General features: G+C 45.0%; 1 protein-coding gene across 1 annotated transcript; it reads left to right on the top strand.

The window, feature by feature from the left end:
• Positions 1 to 1,179: 1,179 nt before the first annotated feature.
• Positions 1,180 to 24,119, top strand: LOC122924473 (proline-rich receptor-like protein kinase PERK9). The gene is made up of 2 exons (XM_044275584.1): positions 1,180 to 1,195; positions 23,521 to 24,119. Exons 1-2 carry the CDS (start codon positions 1,180 to 1,182, stop codon positions 24,117 to 24,119), a joined length of 615 nt encoding a protein of 204 aa, XP_044131519.1.
• Positions 24,120 to 24,981: the final 862 nt, after the last annotated feature.

Below are 24,981 nucleotides of genomic sequence, written 5' to 3' on the forward strand. Positions count from 1 at the left end.
TCCAAACAAGGTAGTGGGTAATTTCCACAGTGGGTAGTTTTCCTCACAGGAAAGTCTGGAAATCTTCCTCCTGGATCCCATGTTTGAGGAGGCAAAAGTTCTTCTTTAACCTGGGTGCTCTCTGCAGCTGTAGTGGTGCACCACTGCCCTCTTGTGGTGTCTTTTGGAATTGGCTGAGCAGTAAGCCTGGTGAATGCAGTTGTGACATGCTGCAAGCCGGGATCCCTTGCCGGTGCAGAGGTGGTTAAAACCTCCAGCTGAAGGGGCTCTGGTAGGCAAACTGAGGGTGCCTGTGGCAGCTTCCAGGGCAGTACGTAGGGTTGCACTCTGGGATTGAAAGTCAGGACAGAGTTATTTATTTTCCCCACCTGCAGAGTTGGAGCCGCAGGAATTTCAGAGCTCACTATGGGGACCTCAGGATTGAGGTGTCCCGCTCTGGCAGTAGTAGCTCTGGGTGGCGAAGTGGAAGTTCTGGCCGCCTCCGCCGCACCAGTAAGTGTCCTTGGCGGAGCAGGCCTAGGTCTGTTTTGGGTATCGGGACCCTCAGGGAGCAGTGCAGGGGCAGGTACGGACCGGGCCTGGGCCTCAGGGAGAGCGTCTGCTCCTACCTGATTAAGAATTGTGTTGGACGGCACTCCTCTTTCTTTGGTACGGTGCTCAATGGTAATAGAAGTAACATGATAAAGATAGACCACGGCACTCGTTTTTATAAGTTTGAATCAATTGTATTTTTTATATTTTTATCAGACCATCCAGGAGTAAATAATCTGCAAACTGGCCAACGGCCTTAGTTACTTGTGGCATGCTTCCTGTTCTGTCCAACAGGAAGCATGCCACAAGTAACTAAGGCCGTGAACAAGGTCCTGTGTTAGGACCGAAACGTTGGCCAGTTTGCACATTATTTACTCCTGGATGGTCTGATGAAAATATAAAAAATACAATTGATTCAAACTTATAAAAACGAGTGCCGTGGTCTATCTTTATCATGCTCCTACCTGATGTCGCGGCCGGACGGCCGGTTCCGGTGCCTCCTGGTGGTCATCGCGGGGTCCAATCACCGTCTGCGGTGCAGGCTGGTCCAAAGCCTTAGCGACTGTATCAGTGGCGTCCTCCGCGGGAGCAGGCTCAGCATCGGCGGCCATCTTGGTTTCCGGGTTGGCAGCCATCTTCTTTTCCATCATGGTGCATGCAGGAGGTAAGGGTGGAGCCCAGAGGGAGGAGTCGGTACTCCCTTGGTTCACAATACAAAGTTCATGGTGGGCAGTCTTTAGTTTTCCCGCTTCTAGGGGGGCGTACTCGACATCTTCGCGCTCTTGAGAGGGCGTTCTTGTCTTTTCCCGCCTCCAGCAAGCGGCGCCATTTTGGTGAATATGGCGAATTAACCCTTTGAGTACTCGTGGGCACCGCATGGTGCTTTCTGGCACGGCAATGAAGCAATAAACTCAATTTTCAGATCTTGTTGTACTGTGAAACATGCAGTTGGATCCGGTTAAGCACACAATTGCATCCGGTTCTGTTGTCAGGGATAGGCACACAATTGGATCCGATCCTGTTCCCGTGAGGCCACTTAATGCAATGAGCAGGACACTGGTACGGTGACCAATGATGCAGTGGGTCAGGATAAATGTATGAAAGTCTATGGTTTGTTTGTGACACCAATTGCAGCTTGCGCAGGCTATAGTCTCAGGGCCCTTTAAGATGTAATAACTCACGTACCAGGTGAGGAATGCCAGAGGGGATAATGTCTCTCTAGGGTAAGTAGTTATAGTTATAGTCAACGGTGTCCCCTACCTGGGTACGGCTGGACTCCTGGATCTTGGCTCACTTGCAATAAAATGAGTGTTGTTAGTAGGAGTCATTGAGGAATGAGTGAGATCCAGACTTGAAGTATAATGCAACTTGTCTTTACTGGATGGCAACAGAAATCCATACGAGTTACAGCAATAGTCTTTAGGTCCCAGCAAGTATTGGCAATGTATGGCAGGGATTAATATCTCTTCTGCTTCTATACTATGTGCCTGGAGAATCTGGCAGGAATCTATCTTCTGCTCTGTCTATCTTCTGCTTGGCATGGGCCTGACTAGCTGAGGAGGAATTTGGCTTCTCCTGGACTCTGGATAAGTACTCACAGGACTGCTCGCAGGGAATGATTCTTCCTGGAGACCTGTAGTTCTGGAGGTGTTGCTTGCTTGTCACCAGCTGAGGTAGATGACTCAGGCTGGGAAGAGTGATCCTTGGCCTCAGCCGAGGCTGGATCCTAGATTGGGATCCCTGTAACTGGGAGCTCCTACGAACACAGCCTTCCCCTAGCCGGGCGGCTGGTACACTAACTAGAACTTTCTTTCCTCCCCATGAGGCAGGAAGTGGGAACATTCCACACCTCCTCAAAGAGAGTGGGGGGGGGGGGAGCTAGACTGGAATGTACTATTCCATTCTAGATATACTAAACTAAACTAAATCTATGCTAAACACATTGCTGCCACCTGCTGGTGTACATGGAAAATTATAGCAATTATATGAAACAGGCATAGAAAATTACACCTAACATGTTGTAGCAGGGAGAAAGAGTTTAGTGACATACTCCGGGATGTTACACTGGCACCACATAACATATATATATATAGTGGGGTGTGAGAGGAGGAGAAGCAAGTTCATGGAGGAGAAGCAAGTTCATGGAGGAGAGGAACAGGCATCGTCCAACATGTTGTCTGATATTTCTACCCCTTGGTCATGGCCAGGCTAACGGAGTACAGCGGACATTAATCTACAGCAGCAAAGCACCAGACAGTAAGTCTAAATATGGATATGAGGAGAAGCTAGTGAGAGTAACAGCTAAACTCAGCTTATGGACCTCATTACCACAAGTGCCTGAGAGCAACGTTCCGAGTGCCTTTGCCTGCTGCGAGGGGGACACCCTTATTGGATAACTCAAAATATAAAGTAAGCAAATGTCATATCCAGCACCAGAGTGCTAGAGTTGGAACTTAAAGTAAATCTTCAGTTTGCCTGTAAAGTATCAGCATTAGAAGAATCCCTCCATTGACCACTGCCACTGCCTGATAATAGGATTACCAGTGAACTTATTATTATTTGTGCTATACAGAACTCTTTCCATTGATGAACTGTGCCAACTGTCCAGAGATTATGGATTCTTTAGTAAATGTTCAACTGGTTTACAACAACCGACTCCTCATTCTTACTACTACTACTCTCAAAATTTGCACCTAATGGTGCTGACATCACGAACCAGGGGCCCAGCCGCAAAACCACCTAACACCAATTACCATAAAGGGCACCTCAACCAACATCTGGCTGGTGTTCCCTGCAACCGAGAGTGCCCCGGAGGATTTCGTGCTTTCTTCCCATGCACTGTACACCAGCCCAGGGAGGCATCTGCTAACTGTCAGTACAAACAACTACTACCCCCATCGGCCCACTGTGAGCCTCACGTGTTTTCCCCTGTGGTTTAGTATGCTACATCTATAATGCAGAGGAATAAGTACACAACGTTCTCTATAATGCTGAATAATAAGCACATGGTTCTCTCTATAATGCTGATGAATAAGTACAGTCGTGGCCAAAAGTTTTGAGAATTACATAAATATTGGAAATTGGAAAAGTTGCTGCTTAAGTTTTTATAATAGCAATTTGCATATACTCCAGAATGTTATGAAGAGTGATCAGATGAATTGCATAGTCCTTCTTTGCCATGAAAATGAACTTAATTCCAAAAAAACCTTTCCACTGCATTTTTCATTGCTGTCATTGAAGGACCTGCTGAGATCATTTCAGTAATCGTCTTATTAACTCAGGTGAGAATGTTGACGAGCACAAGGCTGGAGATCATTATGTCAGGCTGATTGGGTTAAAATGGCAGACTTGACCTGCTAAAAGGAGGGTGATGCTTGAAATCATTGTTCTTCCATTGTTAACCATGGTGACCTGCAAAGAAACGCGTGCAGCCATCATTGCGTTGCATAAAAATGGCTTCACAGGCAAGGATATTGTGGCTACTAAGATTGCACCTCAATCAACAATTTATAGGATCATCAAGAACTTCAAGGAAAGAGGTTCAATTCTTGTTAATAAGGCTTCAGGGTGTCCAAGAAAGTCCAGCAAGCGCCAGGATCGTCTCCTAAAGAGGATTCAGCTGCGGGATCGGAGTGCCACCAGTGGAGAGCTTGCTCAGGAATGACAGCAGGAAGGTGTGAGCGCATCTGGACGCACAGTGAGGCGAAGACTTTTGGAAGATGGCCTGGTGTCAAGAAGGGCAGCAAAAAAGCCAATTCTCTCCAAAAAAACCCATCAGGGACAGATTGATCTTCTGCAGAAAATATGGTGAATGGACTGCTGAGGACTGGGGCAAAGTCATATTCTCTGATGAAGCATGTTTCCAATTGTTTGGGGCATCAGGAAAAAGGCTTGTCCGAAGAAGAAAAGGTGAGCGCTACCATCAGTCCTGTGTCATGCCAACAGTAAAGCATCCTGAGACCATTCATGTGTGGGGTTGCTTCTCATCCAAGGGAGTGGGCTCACTCACAATTTTGCCCCAGAACACAGCCATGAATAAAGAATGGTACCAAAACACCCTCCAACAGCAACTTCTTCCAACAATCCAACAACAGTTTGGTGAAGAACAATGCATTTTCCAGCATGATGGAGCACCGTGCCATAAGGCAAAAGTGATAACTAAGTGGCTCGGGGACCAAAACGTTGACATTTTGGGTCCATGGCCTGGAAACTCCCCAGATCTTAATCCCATTGAGAACTTGTGGTCAATCCTCAAGAGGCGGGTGGACAAACAAAAACCCACTAATTCTGACAAACTCCAAGAAGTGATTGTGAGGAATATGGATTAATATTTACTGTCAGCCATGTCCTCACACCCCCCATTTGCTGACAGGATTTCCCTGCTTCAAAGCCCCCAGCCCTGATTGTAATTTTATGCACCTCTTGGCATGATTCAGTGTATATGCAAAATAAGTTTCCACCCCCCCCCCAGCCATCTGAGTGTCAGTGGGCCAGGAAGACGCCCCAGGGGGTCCAAGCTTCAAGGAGAAGTTCACACCTCCAGGCACCAGTTTGGAGCCACCTGAATCCGGCAGGAAAACTCTCAGCAGGGGGTATTTGCTCTTGCCCGGATCAATGAGACTTCCCAGACATCTTGGCACCTACCTCTCATAAGGAATTATGAAGCGCCCGGCCATCGCAGGCGCAAACCGGATACATATTTGTGTCCCGGTGGCCACGAGGTACGGTCCCATGGTCTTTGTTTACTCGTACCCAGTCGGGGTAGGGAGATACCCATATCTCCCCATAGAAGCCACCTACCGGTACCAGGTTTGGGCTCTACTTGTAGCCGGAACCCAGGCAGGTCCATTAGTCCCAGAACCATCTCCCTGTGACCCTCTGGTCTGGAGCTATGACCCCTAAAGGGTTTTGTGGGTCATTCACCGTCAGCCCAGAAGAGGGGGAGTTGACCCCTCCCTGAGGCAGGGAGGGGATGGGCCGGCTGCAGGTTAAAAGCCTGGTGCCAGCAAGTAGGCGCGGTCTTTCTCTGAAGAGGGGTCACATCCTACACATGTGTTTAGAGGGACCCAGGAAATAGCAGGAGATCACAGCCCCTCGTGTGGCCTCCAGCTCAGGACATCACAAGGAACTTTCATCATACTTGGTAACTTACTTTTACACTGCGTAACCCAGTTGTACCCATATAATCTGTATCTGTAATCTCAGACCACTGTATATATTGTCTGTGTATATCGTGTTATATCTAGTGTGCTCTTACAGCGATTAAATATATCATTGAATCTTGTGCTGTCTTGTATCTCGATCACGAATCCCCACGTCCGTGTTTTGGCCTAGTTATAAGCTACCGCGGGTTGGTTTCTGACCCTATATAATCCCGTTAGCGGACCGGGCTTATATCAGACGAGAAACTGGTGGCAGTTACCCGGGCTGAGTGTGGGCTGTTTTCACTGTGGCAGTGAAAAGGCTCTCCCAGCTTGTTGCCTCTCTGTGCCCGCGTGGACAGGAGGTGTGTGTGTAAACTATACCAGCCTGACCTTACGTGCTCCTCTGGAGGGCGTAACTTCACGTTTTTGGTAAACCCTGTGATCATACCGGGTCTCGTGAGCTCGACGTGGTTGACGTCAGCGGGCACGAGGGGTGGTATTCATCACAGTGATTATGAAAGAATGGGTTGCTATCAGTCAGGAATTGGCCCAGAAGGTGATTGAGAGCATGCCCAGTCGAATTGCAGAGGTCCTGAAAAAGAAGGGCCGACACTGCAAATACTGACTCTGCATAAATGTCATGTAATTGTCGATAAAAGCCTCTGAAACGTATGAAGTGCGTGTAATTATATTTCACTACATCACAGAAACAACTGAAACAAAGATCTAAAAGCAGTTTAGCAGCAAACTTTGTGAAAACTAATATTTGTGTCATTCTCAAAACTTTTGGGCAGGACTGTACACGGTACTCTCTATAACGCAGAGGAATAAGTACACGGTACTCTCTATAACGCAGAGGAATAAGTACACGGCACTCTCTATAATGCTGAGGAATGAGTACACGGTGCTCTCTATAATGCTGAGGATTGAGTACACGGTACTCTCTATAACGCAGAGGAATAAGTACACGGTACTCTCTATAACGCAGAGGAATAAGTACACGGCACTCTCTATAATGCTGAAGAATAAGTACATGGCACTCTCTATAATGCTGAAGAATAAGTACATGGCACTCTCTATAATGCTGAAGAATAAGTACACGGTACTCTCTATAATGCTGAAGAATGAGTACACGGCACTCTCTATAATGCTGAGGAATGAGTACACGGTACTCTCTATAACGCTGAGGAATAGGTACACGGCACTCTCTATAACGCAGAGGAATAAGTACACCGTACTCTCTATAATGCTGAAGAATAAGTACATGGCACTCTCTATAATGCTGAGGAATGAGTACACGGTACTCTCTATAATGCTGAGGAATAAGTACATGGCACTCTCTATAATGCTGAGGAATAAGTACACGGTACTCTCTATAACGCAGAGGAATAAGTACACGGTACTCTCTATAATGCTGAGGAATAAGTACACGGCACTCTCTATAATGCTGAGGAATAAGTACACGGTACTCTCTATAATGCAGAGGAATAAGTACACTGCACCCTCTATAATGCTGTGGAATAAGTACACGGTACTCTCTATAATGCTGAGGAATAAGTACACGGTACTCTCTATAATGCTGAGGAATAAGTACACGGCACTTTCTATAATGCTGAGGAATAAGTACACGGTACTCTCTATAATGCTGAGGAATAAGTACACGGCACTCTCTATAACGCAGAGGAATAAGTACACGGCACTCTCTATAACGCAGAGGAATGAGTACACGGTACTCTCTATAATGCTGTGGAATGAGTACACGGTACTCTCTATAACGCTGAGGAATAAGTACACGACACTCTCTATAATGCTGAAGAATAAGTACACGGCACTCTCTATAATGCTGAAGAATGAGTACACGGCACTCTCTATAATGCTGAGGAATGAGTACACGGCACTCTCTATAATGCTGAGGAATAAGTACACGGCACTCTCTATAATGCTGAGGAATAAGTACACGGTACTCTCTATAATGCAGAGGAATAAGTACACTGCACCCTCTATAATGCTGAGGAATGAGTACACGGTACTCTCTATAATGCTGAAGAATAAGTACACGGCACTCTCTATAATGCTGAGGAATAAGTACACGGTACTCTCTATAATACTGAAGAATAAGTACACGGTACTCTCTATAATGCTGAAGAATAAGTACACGGTACTCTCTATAATGCTGAAGAATAAGTACACGGCACTCTATATAATGCTGAGGAATGAGTACACGGCACTCGCTATAATGCTGAAGAATAAGTACACGGCACTCTCTATAATGCTGAAGAATAAGTACACGGTACTCTCTATAATGCTGAAGAATAAGTACACGGCACTCTCTATAATGCTGAAGAATAAGTACACGGCACTCTCTATAATACTGAAGAATAAGTACACGGCACTCTCTATAATGCTGAAGAATAAGTACTCGGCACTCTCTATAATGCTGAGGAATAAGTACACGGTACTCTCTATAATGCTGAAGAATAAGTACACGGCACTCTCTATAATGCTGAAGAATAAGTACACGGCACTCTCTATAATACTGAAGAATAAGTACACGGCACTCTCTATAATGCTGAAGAATAAGTACACGGCACTCTCTATAATGCTGAAGAATAAGTACACGGTACACTCTATAACGCTGAGGAATAAGTACACGGTACTCTCTATAATGCTGAAGAATAAGTGCACGGCACTCTCTATAATACTGAAGAATAAGTACACGGTACTCTCTATAATGCTGAAGAATAAGTACACGGCACTCTCTATAATGCTGAAGAATAAGTACACGGTACTCTCTATAATGCTGAAGAATAAGTACTCGGCACTCTCTATAATGCTGAAGAATAAGTACACGGTACTCTCTATAATGCTGAAGAATAAGTACACGGCACTCTATATAATGCTGAAGAATAAGTACACGGCACTCTCTATAATGCTGAAGAATAAGTACACGGTACTCTCTATAATGCTGAGGAATAAGTACACGGTACTCTCTATAATGCTGAAGAATAAGTACACGGTACTCTCTATAACGCTGAGGAATAAGTACACGGCACTCTCTATAATGCTGAAGAATAAGTACACGGCACTCTCTATAATACTGAAGAATAAGTACACGGCACTCTCTATAATGCTGAAGAATAAGTACACGGCACTCTCTATAATGCTGAAGAATAAGTACACGGTACTCTCTATAATGCTGAAGAATAAGTACACGGTACTCTCTATAATGCTGAGGAATAAGTACACGGTACTCTCTATAATGCTGAAGAATAAGTGCACGGCACTCTCTATAATGCTGAAGAATAAGTACACGGTACTCTCGATAACGCAGAGGAATAAGTACACGGCACTCTCTATAATGCTGAAGAATAAGAACATGGTACTCTCTATAATGTTGGAGAATAAGTACACGATACTCTCTATAATGCTGAAGAATAAGGACATGGTACTGTCTATAATAATAACTAGAAGTCATCTCAACGCTGATTGTGTCTATAATAATAAACTGGGGAGTTTCTTTAATAAACTATCAAGTTTTTTCTATGAACACCGGCTGGTGGAGGTGCTGTATATTGGATAAATGTATGTAGTGCAGCAAGTCTACTGTGTTCTGTGCCACTTGTGCAGGGGGTGGGAGACTAGGGCCACCTTGCTCAGGGGCCCAATAGGGGATTCACCTGTATCCCTGTGGGCCAGTCCGAGCCTGGATGACACTCCCTATAATGCTGAGGAATAAATACACAGCACTCTCTATAATGCTGAGAAATGAGTACACGGTACTCTCTATAATGCTGAGAAATGAGTACACGGTACTCTCTATAATGCTGAGAAATAGGAAAACAGCACTCTCTATAATGCTGAGGAATAAGTACACGGTACTCTCTATAATGCTGAGGAGTAGGTACACGGCACTCTCTATAATGCTGAGGAATAAGTACATGGCACTCTCTACAATGCTGAGTACTGAGTACACGGTACTCTCTATAATGCTGAGGAGTAGGTACACGGTACTCTCTATAATGCTGAGGAATAAGTACATGTTACTCTCTACAATGCTGAGGAATAAGTACACGGCACTCTCTACAATGCTGAGGAATAAGTACACGGCACTCTCTATAATGCTGAGCAATAAGTACACAACACTATCTATAATGCTGAGAAATAAGTACACGGCACTCTATAATGCTGAGAAATAAGTACACGGTACTCTCTATAATGCTGAGGAATAGGTACACGGTACTCTCTATAATGCTGAGGAATAAGTACATGGCACTCTCTACAATGCTGAGGAATAAGTACACGGCACTCTCTACAATGCTGAGGAATGAGTACACGGTACTCTCTATAATGCTGAGTAATAGGTACACGGCACTCTCTACAATGCTGAGGAATAAGTACACGGCACTCTCTACAATGCTGAGGAATGAGTACACGGTACTCTCTATAATGCTGAGGAATAAGTACACGGTACTCTCTACAATGCTGAGGAATAAGTACACGGCACTCTCTACAATGCTGAGGAATAAGTACACGGTACTCTCTATAATGCTGAAGAATAAGTACACGGCACTCTCTATAATGCTGAAGAATAAGTACACGGTACTCTCTATAATGCTGAGGAATAAGTACACGGTACTCTCTATAATGCTGAGGAATAAGTACACGGTACTCTCTATAATGCTGAAGAATAAGTGCACGGCACTCTCTATAATGCTGAAGAATAAGGACATGGTACTCTCTATAATGTTGGAGAATAAGTACACAACACTATCTATAATGCTGAGAAATAAGTACACGGCACTCTCTATAATGCTGAGGAATAAGTACACGGTACTCTCTATAATGCTGAGGAATAAGTACACGGTACTCTCTATAATGTTGGAGAATAAGTACACGATACTCTCTATAATGCTGAAGAATAAGGACATGGTACTCTCTATAATGTTGGAGAATAAGTACACGATACTCTCTATAATGCTGAAGAATAAGGACATGGTACTCTCTATAATGTTGGAGAATAAGTACACGATACTCTCTATAATGCTAAAGAATAAGGACATGGTACTGTCTATAATAATAACTAGAAGTCATCTCAACGCTGATTGTGTCTATAATAATAAACTGGGGAGTTTCTTTAATAAACTATCAAGTTTTTTCTATGAACACCGGCTGGTGGAGGTGCTGTATATTGGATAAATGTATGTAGTGCAGCAAGTCTACTGTGCTCTGTGCCACTTGTGCAGGGGGTGGGAGACTAGGGCCACCTTGCTCAGGGGCCCAATAGGGGATTCACCTGTATCCCTGTGGGCCAGTCCGAGCCTGGATGACACTCCCTATAATGCTGAGGAATAAATACACAGCACTCTCTATAATGCTGAGGAATAAGTACACGCTATTCTCTATAATGCTGAGGAATAAGTACACGGCACTCTCTATAATGCTGAGAAATGAGTACACGGCACTCTCTATAATGCTGAGGAATAAGTACACGCTATTCTCTATAATGCTGAGGAATAAGTACACGGCACTCTCTATAATGCTGAGGAATAAGTACACGGCACTCTCTATAATGCTGAGGAATAAGTACACGCTATTCTCTATAATGCTGAGGAATAAGTACACGGCACTCTCTATAATGCTGAGGAATAAGTGCACGGCACTCTCTATAATGCTGAGGAATAAGTACACGGCACTCTCTATAATGCTGAGGAATAAGTACACGGCACTCTCTATAATGCTGAGGAATGAGTACACAGTACTCTCTATAACGCTGAGGAATAAGTACACGGCACTCTCTATAACGCTGAGGAATAAGTACACGGCACTCTCTATAATGCTGAGGAATAAGTACACGGCATTCTCTATAATGCTGAGGAATAAGTACATGGCACTCTCTATAATGCTAAGGAATGAGTACACGGTACTCTCTATAACGCTGAGGAATAAGTACACGATACTCTCTATAATGCTGAGGAATGAGTACACGGTACTCTCTATAATGCTGTGGAATGAGTACACGGTACTCTCTATAACGCTGAGGAATAAGTACACGGCACTCTCTATAATGCTGAGGAATAAGTACACGGCACTCTCTATAATGCTGAGGAATAAATACACGGCACTCTCTATAATGCTGAGGAATAAATACACGCTACTCTCTATAACACTGAGGAATGAGTACACGGTACTCTCTATAACACTGAGGAATGAGTACACGGTACTCTCTATAACGCTGAGGAATAAGTACACGCTATTCTCTATAACGCTGAGGAATGAGTACACGGCACTCTCTATAATGCTGAGGAATAAGTACACGCTATTCTCTATAATGCTGAGGAATAAGTACGCGGTACTCTCTATAACGCTGAGGAATAAGTACACGCTATACTCTATAATGCTGAGGAATAAGTACATGGCACTGTCTATAACGCTGAGGAATAAGTACACGGCATTCTCTATAACGCTGAGGAATAAGTACACGCTATTCTCTATAATGCTGAGGAATAAGTGCACGGCACTCTCTATAATGCTGAGGAATAAGTACACGGCACTCTCTATAACGCTGAGGAATGAGTACACGGCACTCTCTATAATGCTGAGGAATAAGTACACGGCACTCTCTATAACGCTGAGGAATAAGTACACGGCACTCTCTATAATGCTGAGGAATAAGTGCACGGCACTCTCTATAATGCTGAGGAATAAGTACATGGCACTCTCTATAATGCTGAAGAATAAGTACACGGCACTCTCTATAATGCTGAGGAATAAGTGCACGGCACTCTCTATAATGCTGAGGAATAAGTACACGGTACTCTCTATAATGCTGAGGAATGAGTACACGGCACCCTCTATAATGCTGAGGAATAAGTGCACGGCACTCTCTATAATGCTGAGGAATAAGTACATGGCACTCTCTATAATGCTGAGGAATGAGTACACGGTACTCTCTATAACGCTGAGGAATAAGTACACTGCACCCTCTATAACGCTGAGGAATAAGTACACGGTACTCTCTATAATGCTGAGGAATAAGTACACGGCACTCTCTATAATGCTGAGGAATAAGTACACGGCACTGTCTATAATGCTGAGGAATAAGTACACGGCACTCTCTATAATACTGAGGAATGAGTACACAGTACTCTCTATAACGCTGAGGAATAAGTACACGGCACTCTCTATAACGCTGAGGAATAAGTACACGGCACTCTCTATAACGCTGAGGAATAAGTACATGGTACTCTCTATAATGCTGAGGAATAAGTACACGGTACTCTCTATAATTCTGAGAAATAAGTACACGGTACTCTCTATAATGCTGAGGAATAAGTACACGGTACACTCTATAATGCTGAGGAATAAGTACACGGTACTCTCTATAATGCTGAGGAATGAGTACACGGCACTCTCTATAATGCTGAAGAATAAGTACACGGGACTCTCTATAATGCTGAATAATAAGTACACGGTACTCTCTATAATGCTGAGGAATAAGTACACGGTACACTCTATAACGCTGAGGAATGAGTACACGGTACTCTCTATAATGCTGAAGAATAAGTACACGGTACTCTCTATAATGCTGAGGAATAAGTACACGGTACACTCTATAACGCTGAGGAATGAGTACACGGTACTCTCTATAATGCTGAAGAATAAGTACACGGTACTCTCTATAATGCTGAGGAATAAGTACACGGTACACTCTATAACGCTGAGGAATGAGTACACGGCACTCTCTATAATGCTGAGGAATAAGTACACGGTACTCTCTACAATGCTGAAGAATAAGTACACGGCACTCTCTATAATGCTGAGGAATAAGTACACAACACTATCTATAATGCTGAGAAATAAGTACACGGCACTCTCTATAACGCTGAGGAATAAGTACACGGTACTCTCTATAATGCTGAGGAATAAGTACATGGCACTCTCTATAATGCTAAGGAATGAGTACACGGTACTCTCTATAATTCTGAGGAATAAGTACACGGTACTCTCTATAATGCTGAGGAATAAGTACACGGTACTCTCTACAATGCTGAGGAATGAGTACACGGTACTCTCTATAATGCTGAGGAATAAGTGCATACTGTAGATGGTAATTACAGGAGATGGCGTCCTCCGTATGTCGTCCGGTCATAGTAAGATGGACTCTTCGGATTATAGGTGGACGTGGACAATGGTATAGAGGACATTGTAATCAGTGAGAACATTTGATTTTGGAGCCGGACCAAACCTAAGCTCAGAATTTGACGTGATTACATAAGATTAGATGTCACTTTCCAAAACCTCTACATTTACATTGACCCAGTTTGTCGGAATAGTAGGGATTAGTTATATGTCACATAGAAAATAATAATCTTCAGGAATAATGGGATACTAAACCCCCTGATCCTGTTACATTCCGATACACAGCGTTCTCCTCCGGAGGATGATTGGACTGAGAAGACATGGAGCTCAGATGTCATTGTTCCTCCAACTGGCGCCGATCTGGAGGAAGGAGAACAAACAGCACAAAGTGTGCCGCAGAGAAGGCCCCCGTGGTAACAGCCGGTCTATGCGCTGCGGAGGCCGGAAACAGCCCAAATCTACTGTACCGTCCCTCAGTCAGAGGAATCCAGCCTCAAAGTATAGGGCAGGATTTTATTTTTTAATTTAGGGCGTGATTATTTTTGCACACCTATGGTATAAAACACTGCTGTGTGATCAGATACCCATTAACAGTCAAGGGGCGTGAATACTTTTTTGCAGCCCTAGTATACCATTCCTAATGTGAAGTATTGATATTAAAGTATAGTATGTGTGGAGCAATTAAAGGGGTTGTCACATTCAAAATATTCTATCAGCCCCTGGATCTGAATACTTTTGTAATTGCATGTAATTAAAAGTTCATTCAGTAAAATCTATCTGTATAGCGCCACCTGCTGTTTGTTTGTTTTCTTATTTCTTTGTCCCGCTCACTGAGATGGCCGCACGTGCTCAGTAAAATCCCTCAACTTTCTCTTGTGCTGTAAAGCTAAAGAGATGCCTCAGAAAGGACACAGCCCCGTGAGCTGCAGCAGAAGGGACACGCCTCTGAGCTCCCAGCTTGTTATAATTCTAGAAGAGCAATGAATGTGGAGATCTCTGGATCCATGTGAGGTACAGGGCTGGTTCTAGCTTTGTTAGACAGAGATTGTCATGTGCTATATGATGTCTGATTCTCATTTTTTACATTAGTCATGGTATAACCCTTTAAGTTATAAAAGGGGTAGTCTCCCTCCAGCAAATTACATTTATTATGTAGAAAAAGGTAATAGAAGCCACTCACTAATGTATTGTGATTGTCCTTATTGCTTCCTTTGCTGACTGCATTCATTTTTCACATTATACACTGCCTGTTTCCATGGTTACGACCACCCTGCGATCCATCAGCAGTGGTCGTGCTTGCAAACTATAGGAAATGACACCAGCCTATGTGAGCTCCCACGGTCCTGGAGAGGCCCGCGCTTTTTCCTATAGTGTATAAGCACGACCACCGCTGCTGGATTACTGGGTGGTCATAACCATGGAAACACGCAGTGTATGAGATAATACAAAAATGGATCCAGCCAGCAAAGGAGGCAATGTGGACAATCACAATACATTAGTAAGTGCCTAAAAATTTGTCAGGGATCTCTACTCCCTAGTGGACCTTAGGTCAGTAGTCCAGAGCACTGTGTGGGTGACAAAGACCAAGTCCACCGGGTCCTGGGTACCAACCCTGAATATGCGCTGGTGCTGCCCAAGCTGTTGTGGGCCTAGGGGTCCTCTTACACGAGCTGACTTACTGCACTGATCAATAATATATCAAGGGGGGGGGGGCGATCATTAATTGGACCGTTTGCGTGGGGCGATAAAAGATGCGATTAAAGACAAACCAGCTCTCATGCTCGTCGGTTGACTGCACAGATCTGTATGGCAGTATTTTTGGGGCTCTAGATCCTGCATATGGCAGTATTATTTCGGAATTGTATTATGGTTTTAATTGGACACTCTAATTTAGTGCTGAGCGCGAATATTCGTATTGCTAATTTTTATCGCGAAAATTGGCACTTCGAGAATTCGCGAATATCTAGAATATAGCGCTATATCTTCGTAATCGCGAGTATTCGAGGTTTTTTTTCAGCAGTACCCATGATCCCTCACTGCTTTTTGCTTGTCGGCCAATGAGGAAGCTGCAATATCTTTGACTTTAGGAGTAGCGTTGATCGCGAATTTTCATATCGCGATTCTTTATCGTGAATTTTCCGAATGGCGATTTTTGCAAATCAAGAAAAATAATGACTGGAGATCACAAATTCACGAATATATGATGAATATTCGCAAAATATTGTGAATTTGAATATTGCCCCTGCCGCTCTTGGGCCGTGAAGGACAACATATAACATTGTAGTGAGGGTACTGTATTATTTGGATAACATATGGCGGTATTATATTGGCATTGTGTGGCGGTATTATTTTATATACAGTATACAATACAAGAAAACTGTCTAAAATTGGTGGCCGCACTTTGCTTTCAGCCCCCGCCGGGCTACGCCCCAGACTGCAGATACATTTCTGGTCTCCACTGAACGGTATATTTTATGGTTACGGGGGAAATGTGTGAATTATCCTCATTAGTCCCTAAGCTTTCGCATTCTCCTCAGTTACATGATATCCATTAGTATAATTAGACTTATTGCACCAGGGACGACGTTCCAGGGAATATCAGGATCAGATGCCGCTTGTCGTAATTTCGCCACTAAGCAGATTGCACAATAACGAGGCATTAATTAAATGGTGAGAGGCGAGGATTTCCGACAAAATAGCAGCGAGTTCGCTTTTATGTGGGAGAATAAAAACTGAGAATTATGGGACAACTTAATAACACCTTGTTAATGAGGGATACGTCAGTGTCAGGAACAAGCTTCATGCCCGGGAGCTTCAATGTAAGACGTCCCGGGAATTAATATACTGTATGTCCGCCACAAATGAGAAGGGGCCCCTCTGGTGCTTCATTTCACCACCACCTTCTCATAGTTGCCAACAGTCCCAAATTGGCAGGGACTTTTTAGAAACAGGAAAATACAGGCTGAACCTGGGTAATGGGCATACAGTACTTGGATGAGTTTCTGGGTGATCCCGGGACAGGGTTTACTTGCCAGCTACAATGTTGGTCAGTATGCCTCATTGGGACAGAAGGGAGTATATATGGACTATCCCTTTAAGAGTCCTTGACTGGTTTATCAAAAGAACTGGCCATGTTTAAATCCAACTGCCAGGGGCATACAAATCACTGGGCCCCATAACAAGAATCTAAATTGGGCCCCAATGCCCCATTCAAAGCCGCTCCCACTACCCGTTCCTGGCCAGTATCTACAGCAGTGTACTGACATGAGGTATAAATTACAACTCGTACCTCACATATCAGTACTCTGCTGTATATACTATATATCTGTACACACTGCATATATTATACCTCGTACCTCACATATCAGTACTCTGCTGTATATACTATATACCTGTACACACTGCATCCATTATACCTCGTACCTCACATATCAGTTCACTGCTGTATATACTATATACCTGTACACACTGCATCCATTATACCTCGTACCTCACATATCAGTTCACTGCTGTATATACTATATACCTGTGCACACTGCATCTATTATACCTCGTACCTCACATATCAGTACACTGCTGTATATACTATATACCTGTACACACTGCATCCATTATACCTCGTACCTCACATATCAGTTCACTGCTGTATATACTATATACCTGTGCACACTGCATCTATTATACCTCACATATCAGTATACAGTTGTATATACTATATACCTGTACACACTGCATCCATTATACCTTGTACCTCACATATCAGTACACTGCTGTATATACTATATACCTGTACACACTGCATCCATTATACCTCATACCTCACATATCATTGCACTGCTGTATATACTATATACCTGTATACACTGCATCCATTATACCTCGTACCTCACATATCAGTATACTGCTGTATATACTATATATCTGTACACACTGCATCCATTATACCTCGTACCTCACATATCAGTACACTGCTGTATATACTATATATCTGTACACACTGCATCCATTATACCTCGTACCTCACATATCAGTACACTGCTGTATACACTATATACCTGTACACACTGCATATATTATACCTTGTACCTCACATATTAGTACACTGCTATATATACTATATACCTGTACACACTGCATCTATTATACCTCGTACATCACATATCAGTGCACTGCTGTATATACTATATACCTGTACACACTGCATATATTATACCTTGTACCTCACATATTAGTACACTGCTATATATACTATATACCTGTACACACTGCATCTATTATACCTCGTACATCACATATCAGTGCACTGCTGTATATACTATATACCTGTACACACTGCATATATTATACCTTGTACCTCACATATTAGTACTCTGCTGTATATACTATATACCTGTACACACTGCATCTATTATACCTCGTACCTCACATATCAGTACACTGCTGTATACACTATATACCTGTACACACTGCATATATTATACCTTGTACCTCACATATTAGTACTCTGCTGTATATACTATATACCTGTACACACTGCATCTATTATACCTCGTACATCACATATCAGTGCACTGCTGTATATACTATATACCTGTACACACTGCATATATTATACCTCATACCTCACATATCAGTGCACTGCTGTATATACTATATACCTGTACACACTGCATCTATTATACCTCATACCTCACATATCAGTACTCTGCTGTATATACTATATATCTGTATACACTGCATATATTATACCTTGTACCTCACATATTAGTACACTGCTATATATACTATATACCTGTACACACTGCATCCAAAATACCTTGTACCTCACATATCAGTACACTGCTGTATAAATTATATATCTGTACACACTGCATCCATTATACCTCATACCTCACATATCAGCACATTGTTGTATATACTTTATATCAGTACACATTGCATAATAATGAATACTGAGAGACATTTGGGACTGCTAGTCATTGCCATTGAGTATTAATGAAGGTCTAATGCAAGTCTATGAGAGATGAGAATTGTAACTTTGTATTTGTTTAGGCTGTGCTTCTCCACTCCACCCCTCCCACTAGAAGGTTCAAGTTCAGCAAGGAGAGCAGTCAGAGCCCCTAGTGTTCTGCAGTTAGGGATCAGTGATTAGAAGAGACTCTGCCAGTCTGCATGAGTGACCACTACAAGATGCTGAGATGGGGATACTGAGCCACAGACCATGGGTCACCAGCCCTGTGACCAAGGGGCCAGGAGGACTACTGAGCCCTAGACCGTGGACCTCCAGCCTTTGGCCAGATTACCAGCCTTCTGAGAGAGAGAGGGCCAGCTGGCTCAGGCCTTTCCTCAGCATCAAGCCCTTCTTTTGCCAGGGAGGAGACTGGAGAAGCCAGCTCTATGCCTCACCTGTATTGTTTTGCATTTGAGTTCCTCCAGTAAACAAACACACGGGTTTACTGCAGACCCTGACTCTCTGAACTTATTTCTCATTGGGGTACACCATGTCTTACCATCTCTTCTGGAGAGTGGCAGCATGTGGTGACACCACGATGGTGTCCGGGTGACCCAGCCTACCCCAAACCCGACCACTGCAGGTCTAACCTGCATGTCATGGTTCCTGGCGACTTATGCAATATATGTGTATAATATTGGTGTCTCATTAGGTGGCACAGGGACCTTTACCTCTCAGATACCAGTTGAGATTGCTGCAGCGTCCCACATTTGTGTAAATGGAACACTTTAAACATCTGCCTATTTATGTATTTATTTGCATTGTATGGTATTTCCTATTATCAGTCTGGCATTGTCATTTCACTCATTCGCCCCTAGGTGGTGCTGGCACCACAGGTCCGGCTCGCTGCATTGCTACCTCTGCATCCCATGTGGCTAATGCTATGCAAGTTATGTGGTTCCTACTGTATTTCGGGGTTGTGGCATTAAACACATTCAAAATTTTTCCAACCAGCCCCTGGATCTGAACATTTTTGTAATTACATGTAATAAAAACATTTATTATGGCCACTGAGTTATTCTGTTAGGAGCTGTAGTAGTTACAGGGAAAGAGCTACGGCAGAAAGGACACCCCTCTGAGCTGTGATAGGGAGCGAGCTACAGCAGAAAGGATACGCCCATGAGGTGTCAGCCTGAAGGTAATGTTGCAGAACAATTGGAGCAGTGAATGAGGAGATCTCTGGATCCATGTGAGGTCCAGCGCTGGTTCCAGCTTTCTTAGAAAGAGATTGTCATGTTCTATATGATGTCTGACTTTCATTTGTACATCAGTCATGGCACAATCCCTTTAAGCTGCTGTCTAGCAACCAGTGTTTTCTCTACGATCCATTAGTCTCGCTGCCGTTGCCTCTTGCTAGAACGTGATATAAAAGTATTTAGTAAAATCCACAACAACTGAGCACACAGAAAGAATAAACAGGCTGACTATAGGAGCGCCTGCCCGTCCCGTGGTGACTGCCTGCCAAGCACTGAAAACCAAACAAACAATACGACTCCACCCGCTAACACCACACAACAGCCTCCTTCAGAGAATGCTTCCTTCTCACAACTTGTGATCACTGATTTTCGCGACAAAGAAAAGAACAAAAACATAAAAATCTTGAAGAAGAGGCCAAAACCTCATTATACTTGCTGCTCTTTCTCATCATGTGGACACTGAGGCATAGCTCAACAGCTAAAAGATGGTGGCAATAGGTGGTAGTGGTACCACACCAAGGCCTGGGAGAGTAGGGAGGCCACCACGGGACAAGGTCAACTAGGCATGGCAAAAATCGGCAGGTTCAGCCAACATTTATCTGATGTGCGTGGCTTCTTGGGAATGAGGGAGGCCTTGATGTAGATTTAACCTTCGACACTAGAACTTCAAGATATTCTTCTGGCAATGGCCAGAATGGTGGTTCATGAATCCATATGGCTCTAAACTAAGGAGCTATAAGTACTCCATGTGACGCCACATGATAACATATTATATAATACAGCCCCATTAGAGTATTGCTGCATTACATAACTATAGGCTACTCTGAGGGCCCAACACTAGAGGCCAATCACTTACCGATCCAGGGTCCTCTCCAACTGATGCTGATGTCTGTAAAGCGCTACGGAATATAGTAGCGCTATATACGTGCATAAAATAAATAAATAATTGCTCTGCTAGATTTATTTCAAGCTAGCGGCTTAGGGGGCACTGTCTCAGGGGATGTGTCCTTACTAAGCAAAAATCACAGGAAAAAAAAGATAAAACATCCTGCACGATATGATAAATTAATATGCGGATGTCCATGGCTACATTTATGAAATAAAATAATTCACAGGAAAAAAAAAAAACGCACTAACACTATAGATACAAGCATTATATATGGACTAAGCCTTCATTCTGATATAATAAAATCTGAGACTGTCAGCCAATATATTTTGATCAAAACACATCTGTGCCCACCTACCCGCACCAAGGTAATCTCAGTCAGGCAGGTCTTACTCTAAACCTACCTATGCCGTTGGGCATCTACATTCAGGAGAGCAGACCCTGCACATATAGTGTGTTGCTCCTAGTCACCTGTATGTGCATCCAGCTTAGTTTGATTTTGCTTAGTTTGTAGTATGTACTTGAGGGAGTGGCACCTTCAAGTGTGAATGCGCTCCTATTTTTTTCCTGTGCACTTTTGCCCTTCCTATCAAACAGACCGCCTTGATTAGGTGGTACATATGCTTGCTCTTCCTCTCATTGGTTGCTGATGCACACAGAGGTGACTAGGAGCAGCACACCATATGTGCAGGGTATGCTCTCCTGATTATAGATGCCCAACAGCATAGGTAGGTTTAGAGTAGAACCTGCCTAACTGAGACTACCTTGGTGCTGGTAGGCGGGCACAGATGTGTTTTGATCAAAATATATTGGCTGAGAGTCTCATATTTTATTATATTAGAATGAGGGCTTAGTCCATATATAATGTCTGCATCTATTGTGTTATTATTATTTGTTTTCCGTGATGTGTCCTTACTTCTGAACCTAGTGACAGTTGAAGGTTGAAACTGAGCGTGTGCTTCCATCTCAGTGAGCAGGACAGAGAAATTAGAAATAAAGCAAACAGTAGGTGGCGCTATGCAGAGAGATTTAATTGAATAATTCAGTGGCAGTAGTAAAATTTGAATGACTTGCAACTACAAAAGTATTCTGATCCTGGGGCAGGTGTGAATAATGTAGAATGTTTTTCGCGGGACAACCCCTTTAATTTGGCTTTGGTTCTGGAGTCTAAATAAATTGTGAGGTCTGAATCTATCTTGGGGACTGGTCTGGGGTCTGAATCTATCTTGGGGACTGGTCTGGGGTCTGAATATATTTTGGGGTCTAACATATAGTATATTGGGCACATCTGATTGTATCAGAACATGCAGCGAGTTGTACTTTTTTACCGCAACTCGTCTGACAAGTGGGACTTTAGCCTCCCTGGAGCTGGCAGAGTGTTGGGGAGGGGGCACATGCAAATATTTGCTATGGGGCTAAAACATTTCTTGCGAAACCCCCGCTGTTGGAAGATGGCATGTATGAAATCAGAGGAGTACAAAGATTTAGTATGAAGAAGCAGCTGATGACAGACACAGCTCTGCTACATCTGCGTTCCTGGCAGCAGTCCAGTAAGCGGTTGTAAAGGGGGCGTATGGCTCCTCACGCCTGCTTCATTTATTTCTACTATTGTGCAGTGAAATAAATCCTTGAATAAACAGCCTCTGATTTTCTCATCATGAAATTTCTATTTGAAGTGTCCATATCTGGGGTGCAGATAAGCGGACAATGGAGGTGCTTGCACAGTGTCAACGGGTAGAGCGCCCGATGCCCAGTATGTCCAGGGAACGTGTATATAGTAACCCGGGTGAGCACCGCATGCAGAAAGCACTCCGCAGCCTAAATACACAGGGTGGGTGTGACACACTGCAGAGGGTGCAGAGGTGCGGTCCAGAAGTCTGAGGGGCCCCTATTAGGAGATCGGTACTAGAAATAGCACATGGAGGTGAGGGTGTCAGGAAGTTTAGGTTACACCTCTGAAAAATAAGAGGCTGTAGAAGGGCTCACGAAGAGATAGGCGGCCGCCACCAACCCCTCTGACTCCGCCAGCCGGCACCGACCCCTCCGACTCTGTCAGCCAGGGCCGACCCCTCCGACTCGGCCAGCCAGGACAACCCCTCCTACTCCGCCACCCGGCACTGACCCCTCCGACTCCGCCAACTGGCACTGACCCCTCCGACTCCGCCAGCCGGCACCGACCACTCCGACTCTGCCAGCCAGGACGACCCCTCCAGCCGGCACCGATCCCTCCGACTCCGCCAGCCAGCACTGACCCCTCCGACTCCGCCAGCCAGCACCGACCCCTCCAGCCAGCACCGATCCCTCCAGCCAGCACCGATCCCTCCGACTCCGCCAGTCAGCACCATCCCCTCAGACTCCACCAGCCAGGACCGACCCCTCCGACTCCGCCAGCCGCCACCAACCTCTCCGACTCCGCCAGCCAGCACGACCCCTCCGACCCTGCCACCCGCCACCAACCCCTCCGACTCCGCCAGCCAGGACTGACCCCTCCAACTCTGCCAGCCTGCACCGACCCCTCCGACTCCGCCAGCTGGCACTGACCCTCCGACTCCGCCAGCCAGAACCAACCCCTCCGACTCTGCCAGCCGGCACTGACCCCTCTAACTCCGCCAGCCGCCACCAACCTCTCCGACTCCGCCAGCCAGCACGACCCCTCCGACCCTGCCAGCCGCCACCAACCCCTCCGACTCTGTCAGCCAGGGCCGACCCCTCCGACTCTGCCAGCCGGCACCAACCCTCCGACTCCGCCAGCCAGAACCGACCCCTCCGACTCTGCCAGCCGGCACCGACCCTCCGACTCCGCCAGCCAGGACCGACCCCTCCGACTCCGCCAGCTGGCACTGACCCTCCGACTCCGCCAGCCAGAACCAACCCCTCCGACTCTGCCAGCCGGCACTGACCCCTCTGACTCCGCCAGCCGCCACCAACCTCTCCGACTCCGCCAGCCAGCACGACCCCTCCGACCCTGCCAGCCGCCACCAACCCCTCCGACTCTGTCAGCCAGGGCCGACCCCTCCGACTCTGCCAGCCGGCACCGACCCTCCGACTCCGCCAGCCAGGACCGACCCTCTGACTCCGCCAGCCGGCACCGACCCCTCCGACTCTGCCAGCCGGTACCAACCCCTCCGACTCCGCCAGCCGGCAATGACCCTCCGACTCCGCCAGCCAGGACCGACCCCTCCGACTCCTCCAGCCAGCACCAACCTCTCTGACTCTGCCAGCCACAACCAATCCCCCGACTCCGACAGCAGGCACTGACCCCTCCGACTCCGCCAGTCGGCACCATCCCTTCAGACTCCGCCAAGTGGCACCAACCCCTCCGACTCCGCCAGCTGGCACTGAACCCTCCGACTCCGCCATGTGTGATACTGTCCAGTGTATCTAATCAGATACCGCCTAGTGTATTTAACTCTATTATGTGTGATTCTGTACGGTGTATCTAATCCTGTCATATGTGATACTGCCCAGTGTATGTCATCATGTCATGTGTAATACTGTCTAGTATAGCTAATCAGATACCACCTAGTGTATCTAACCCTGTTGTGAGTGACACTGTATGGTGTATCTAATCCTGTCATATGTGATACTGCCCAGTGTATGTCATCATGTCATGTGTGAAACTGTCTAGTGTATCTAATAAGATACCACCTAGTGTATCTAACACTGGTGTGTGTGATACTGTATGGTGTATCTAATCCTGCCATGTGCGATACTGTTCAGTGTATCTAATCATGCCATATGTGATACTGTCCAGTGTATCTAATCCTGTCATGTGCGATACTGTACAATGTATCTGGTCCTGCCATGCGTGATACTGTCCAGTGTGTCTAATCCTGTCATGTGCGATACTGTCCAGTGTGTCTAATCCTGCCATGTGTGATACTGTCCAGTGTATCTAATCCTGTCATGTGCGATACTGTCCAGTGTATCTAATCCTGCCATGTGTGATACTGTACAGTGTATCTAATCCTGCCATGTGCGATACTGTCCAGTGTGTCTAATCCTGCCATGTGTGATACTGTCCAGTGTATCTAATCCTGCCATGTGTGATACCGTCCAGTGTATCTAATCCTG

The sequence above is a fragment of the Bufo gargarizans genome, chromosome 1 (genome assembly GCF_014858855.1).
Source record: "Bufo gargarizans isolate SCDJY-AF-19 chromosome 1, ASM1485885v1, whole genome shotgun sequence".
Classification (NCBI taxonomy): Eukaryota; Metazoa; Chordata; class Amphibia; order Anura; family Bufonidae; genus Bufo; species Bufo gargarizans.